A 6,340-nucleotide genomic window follows, 5' to 3' on the forward strand; every position below is an offset into this window, starting at 1 on the left:
GGCTAGTTTTTTGTAGTTTTTAGTAGAGACAGGGTTTCACCGTGTTAGCCAGGATGGTCTCGATCTCCTGACCTCGTGATCCACCCGTCTCAGCCTCCCAAAGTGCTGGGATTACGCCTGTTGTATTTCAGCAATGAAGTCGTGAACTGACTGTAGCTTGGAGATGTCTGAAGTTTAATGTAGAAAATTGTTGAATTCCCAAATGTCACCTTTTTGTGGCATTGTAAATTGAGATATCTACAAATATGGAGAGCCATGCTTACTACGGTCATATGTTGCAGAACATTTCAGTCGGTGATGGACCACACATACTTTATTTTTACTATATGTTCTCTGTGTTTAGATACACAAGTAATTATTATTGTGTTACATTTGCCAACAGTATTCAGTATAGTAACATTTTCCACAGGTTTGTAGCCTAGAAACAATAAGCATACCATATAGCCTAGGTTTAGTAGCCTAAGCTATGTTTGCACAACAAAATTGCCTAATGTTGCATTTCTCAGAATATATCCCTTTCATTAAGCAATGCATATGACTGTATTTTAAAGATGACATGTTTTGGAGTAAATAATTGCCCAAATTTTTACCTCACAAAAATGACAGTCTCCTTTATGTTGCACAAGATTAGTATTAATTTTTTTTTTCTTTTTTTTTTTTTTTTTGAGACGGAGTCTCGCTCTGTCATTCAGGCTGGAGTGCAGTGGCGTGATCTCGGCTCACTGCAAGCTCCGCCTCCTGGGTTTCTCCTGCCATTCTCCTGCCTCAGCCTTCTGAGTAGTTGGACTACAGGCGCCCGCCACCATGCCCGGCTCATTTGTTGTATTTTTAGCAGAGATGGGGTTTCACCGTGTTAGCCAGGATGGTCTCAATCTCCTGACCTCGTGATCCGCCCACCTCGGCCTCCCAAAGTGCTGGGATTACAGGCATGAGCCACGGCGCCCAGCCTAGTATTAGTTTTTCATGTGTGACTCCCTTGCCAACTTTTTACTCTGTTCTTGCCTTTCCCTGCCAGACTAGTTAAAGAGAAACATAAAGCAAAAATGGTAGAAAGAAACTTCAGGATCATCAAGTCCCTTTTTTAAAATCAAGGAAGTCATGCTGACAAATTTTAGAAGAACTCTTCTGGTAATTCAGACATGCTTCACTTAATGACAGGGACATGGTCTAAGAAATGCAACATTAGGTGATTTTGTTGTGTGAACTTCACAGAGTATACTTATGCAAACCTAGATAGTATAGTCTACTACACACCTAGGCTGAGTAATGTAGCCTGTTGCTCTTGGGCTGCAAATTTGTTCAGCATGTTTCTATACTGAATACTGTAGGCAACTGTAATGGTAAGTGTGTATGTATCTAAACATAAAAGGGGTACAGTAAATTATAATTTTTTAAATATATAGAACAATTAGAACATACAGTATTAAAATCCTTTTTTTTTTTTTTGTGACGGAGTGTCCCTGTGTTGCCTAGGCTAGAGTGCAGTGGCACAATCTCTGCTCACTACAACCTCTGCCTCCCAGGTTCAAGCTATTCTCCTGCCTCAGCCTCCCGAGTAGGTGGGACTACAGGTGCGTGCCATTACACCCAGCTAATTTTTTGCATTTTTAGTAGAGACAGAGTTTTGCCATGTTGGCCAGGCTGGTCTTGAAGTCCTGGCCTCAAGTGATTCACCCGTGCCAGCCTCCCAGGCATGAACCACCGTGCCTGGCCAGTATTATAATCTTAAGTGACCACCATTGTATATGTGGTCCAGTGTTGACCAAAATGTTGTTATGTGGCATATGCCTGTATTAGATTTGGAGTGTAGGTGAAAGTGAAAGAGTTATCTTTTTTTTTTTTTAAGAGACAGGATCTTGCTCAGTTACCTGTCTTGGAATGTAGTGGCACAAACATAGCTCACTGCAGTTTTGCACTCCTGAGCTTAAGCGATCCTCTTACCTCAGCCACCCAAGTAGCTAGGACTGCAAGCAAGCACCACCATGCCTTGTTAATTTTTTTATTTTCGTTTTTAGAGTCAGAGTCTCACTACATTGCCCTGGCTAGTCTTGAACTCCTGGCCTCAAGTGATACTTCCACCTCAGACTCCCGAGTTACTGGGATTATAAACGTGAGCCACCAAGTCAGGCTTTTATCTTTAGATTAATATTAATTTATCATGTTATAGTTGTAAAAGCACAGAACTAAGAGTAAGGAGTTTTATACCCATTACTGCAGCTAGCAGCTTTGTGACCTTGGGCAAATATCTTCACTTCTCTGGCCTTTTATCTACATAAGGAAAACTGAGACCAGATAATTCTACATCTCTTGTTTCCAGAATTAAAGCGTTTTAACATAATATTATATCTGTTTTGTCTTTTGCTTGCCAGGGAGAAGTTACACACTGGTTGGCATGTTCATTATACGTTGCATGCCGCAAAAGCATTATTCCCACAGTTGGAAAGGGTATCATGGAAGGCAACTGTGTTTCACTTACCAGAATACTACGTTCAGCTAAATTAAGGTAAACCTCTTTCATATTTTTAAGTGTTATATAAGCTCTAAATTTTAGAATCAGTTTTCTCTTGTTTTGAAATCATTTGATGTCATTTAATTTTTATTTTAATTTATGTATTTATGTATTTATTTATTTATTTATTTTTGAGACAGAGTCTCACTGTGCCAGCCAGGCTGGAATGCAGTGGTGCAGTCTTGGCTTACTGCAGTCTCTGCCTCCTGGGTTCAAATGATTCTCATGCCTCAGCCTCCCAAGTATCTGGGATTACAGACACACACCACTAAGCCCGGCTAATTTTTTGTATTTGTTTTAGTAAAGATGGGGTTTCACCATGTTGCTCAGGCTGTTCTCAAACTCCTGACCTCAAGTGATCTGCCCACCTCAGCCTCCCAAAGTGCTATAGCATTACAGACGTAAGCCACTGTGTGACTTCATTTAATTCTAAGTTTGTTATAACATAGATAATCCTTTCCCAATTTTCATATTCTTTCTCTGCCTTTCACAAATTCTGCTAGAAACCTCTGTGTTAAATCTTTAGCTATACTTTTTAAAATCAATTTTTTAAAATTTGGAAATAATTTTAGGCTTACAGAAAAGTTGCAAAAATAAGAAAAGGATAATACCCATATATCCTTGACTCAGAGTCACCTGTTATTGACATTTTACCCCTTTTGCTTTCTCATTTGATTTTTCTTTCTTCAATATATAGATCTGTCTCTCTTTTTTTTTTTTTTTTTTGAGACGGAGTTTTGCCCTTGTTGCCCAGGCTAGAGTGCAATGGTGCGATCTTGGCTCACCACAACCTCTGCCTCCCGGGTTCAAGCGATTCTCCTGCCTCAGCCTCCCGAGTAGCTGGGATTACAGGCATGTGCCACCACGCCTAGCTAATTTTTTTGTATTTGTTTTAGTAAAGATGGGGTTTCACCATGTTGCTCAGGCTGTTCTCAAACTCCTGACCTCAAGTGATCTGCCCACCTCAGCCTCCCAAAGTGCTATAGCATTACAGACGTAAGCCACTGTGTGACTTCATTTAATTCTAAGTTTGTTATAACATAGATAATCCTTTCCCAATTTTCATATTCTTTCTCTGCCTTTCACAAATTCTGCTAGAAACCTCTGTGTTAAATCTTTAGCTATACTTTTTAAAATCAATTTTTTAAAATTTGGAAATAATTTTAGGCTTACAGAAAAGTTGCAAAAATAAGAAAAGGATAATACCCATATATCCTTGACTCAGAGTCACCTGTTATTGACATTTTACCCCTTTTGCTTTCTCATTTGATTTTTCTTTCTTCAATATATAGATCTGTCTCTTTTTTTTTTTTTTTTTTTGAGATGGAGTTTTGCCCTTGTTGCCCAGGCTAGAGTGCAATGGTGCGATCTTGGCTCACCACAACCTCTGCCTCCCGGGTTCAAGCGATTCTCCTGCCTCAGCCTCCCGAGTAGCTGGGACTACAGGCACGTGCCACCACACCCAGCTAATTTTTGTATTTTTAGTAGAGACAAGGTTTCACCATATTGGCCAGGCTGGTCTCAAACTCCTGACCTTATGATCCACCCGCCTCAGCCTCCCAAAGTGCTGGGATTACAGGCATGAGCCACTGTGCCCACCCTCACCCCCTCTTTTAATAGATGGTTCCCAATTTTGGATTTGTCTCCTATTAACTTTTGATTAGATGCAGGCTATTCATTCCCTGATGGAAAACTATGTAAGTGATTTTGTGTTCTAAGGATATCACATCTGATGATGGCACGTGTTATCCACCTGCATCTCATTGGTGATGTTAATTTTTATCATCTGGTCAAGATGTTGTCCTGTTTCTCTACTGTATATTAATTTTTTTCCCCTTGCAGCTACTCAGTGGATCTCAGATACATCTTTTACTTACTCTAGTATCAAGCATATAGAATTATTTGGCTGGATAGGAAACGAAACATTTAGCGATCCAGTTTGGATTCATGCTAATATTCTTTGTTTCTGGGACAAAACTATTTGTGGTCATTGTCTATTTGCTATTCCTGGGTTTCCAGAATAGAAGAGGAGCAAAGTTTAAAGCCCTATCCAGGAATGGCAAATAGATTTTAGTTCATGCTAAATTTAAATTTTTTTTTTTTTTTTTTTGAGATGGAGTTTCACTCTTGTTGCCCAGGCTGAAGTGCAATGGCCTGATCTCAGCTCACCATAGCCTCTGACTCCCAGGTTCAAGTGATTCTCCTGCCTCAGCTTCCCCAGTAGCTGGGATTACAGGTGTTTGCCACCACGCCTGGCTAATTTTTTGTATTTTTAATAGAGACAGGGTTTCACCATGTTGGCCGGCCTGGTTTTGAACTCCTGACCTCAGGTGATCCACCTGCCTCAGCCTCCCAAAGTGCTGGGACTACAGATGTGAGTCACCATGTCCAGTCTAAAAAAAATGTTTTTAAACAATTTTGGTTGTAAAAATAAAATAAGATGATAAAAATTAAATGAAGATCAACGGGGTTAATTTTTTAATTCAGCAAGACATTATCATTGTTAGTATAAAACAATCTGATCTTTTTCTGTCAATGTTTCTCATCATTGTTCATATAATTTCAAAAATCTTTGTAATAATAAATTCTGGGGGAAACTGAACAAAAAAGAATTACAACAAAAACTGTGGAGCAGTACATTGCAGGAGAATCACTTGAACCTTGGAGGTGGAGGTTGCAGTGAGCTGAGATAGCGCCACTGCACTCCAGCCTGGGCGACAGAGCAAGACTCCATCTCAAATAAAAAGACGAGGCTGGGTGCGGTGGCTCACGCCTATGATCCCAGCACTTTGGGAAACCGAGCCAGGTGGATCACAAGATCAGGAGATCGAGACCATCCTGGCTAACAAGTGAAACCCCGTCTCTACTAAAAATACAAAAAATTAGCTGGGTGGGCACCTGTAGTCCCACCTACTCAGGAGGCTGAGGCGGGAGAATGGTGTGAACCCAGGAGGTGGAGCTTGCAGTGAGCCAAGATCGCGCCACTGCACTCCAGCCTGGGCGACAGGGCAACACTACGTCTCAAAAAAAAAAAAAATCAAATTTCAAATAATGAAACAAACTCTGGGGATAGATGGTAGTGATGATTGCACAGTGTGAATGTACTTAATGTTACTGAACTATAGACTTAACAATGGTTGCAATGATAAAGGTTGTTTGTTATGTATGTTTTACCACACACACACACACACAAATGTATTTTCAAAGTTTTTAAATAATACAGAAGGCATATAAGTAGAAAGGAATCTCCTTGGCCAGGCACAGTGGCTCACACCTGTAGTCCCAGCACTTTGGGAGGCTGAGGTGGGCGGATCACCTGAGGTCAGGAGTTCAAGACCAGCCTAGCCAACATGATGAAACACCGTCTTTACTAAAAATACAAAAAAGTTAGCGGGCATGGTAGTGGGCGCCTGTAATCCCAGCTACTGGGGAGGCTGAGGCAGGAGAATCGCTTGAACCCAGGAAACGGAGGTTGCAGTGAGCAGAGATCATGCCATTGTACTCCAGTGTGGGTGACAAGAGTGAAACTCCATCTCAAAGAAAGAGAGAAAGGTGTCTCCTTTTGGCATTCTCCATAATTAACCATTATTGATAATTTCTTCTGGCTGGGCGCAGTAGCTCACGCATATAATCCCAGCACTTTGGGAGGCTTAGACGGGCGGATCACCTGGGGTCAGGAGTTCAAGATCAGCCTGGCTAACATGGTGAAACCTTGTTTCTATAAAAATACAAAAAATTAGTCAAGCGTGGTGGGGCACACCTGTAATTCCAGCTACTTAGGAGGCTGAGGCAGGAGAATTTCTTGAACTTGGGAGGTGGAGGTTGCAGTGA

At 41.0% G+C, this 6,340-nt stretch overlaps 1 protein-coding gene across 1 annotated transcript in view; it reads left to right on the forward strand.

Moving 5' to 3' along the window:
• RBL1 (retinoblastoma-like 1) overlaps positions 1-6,340 on the forward strand; it is a 111,118-nt gene that overhangs the window by 6,049 nt on the left and 98,729 nt on the right. The window contains exon 2 of the mRNA XM_011929212.1: positions 2,370-2,503. Coding sequence (XP_011784602.1) covers positions 2,370-2,503 — 134 coding nt within the window. The remainder of the gene's footprint in view (positions 1-2,369; positions 2,504-6,340) is intronic.

The sequence above is a fragment of the Colobus angolensis genome, unplaced genomic scaffold (assembly GCF_000951035.1).
Source record: "Colobus angolensis palliatus isolate OR3802 unplaced genomic scaffold, Cang.pa_1.0 Scaffold8, whole genome shotgun sequence".
Taxonomy (NCBI): domain Eukaryota; kingdom Metazoa; phylum Chordata; class Mammalia; order Primates; family Cercopithecidae; genus Colobus; species Colobus angolensis.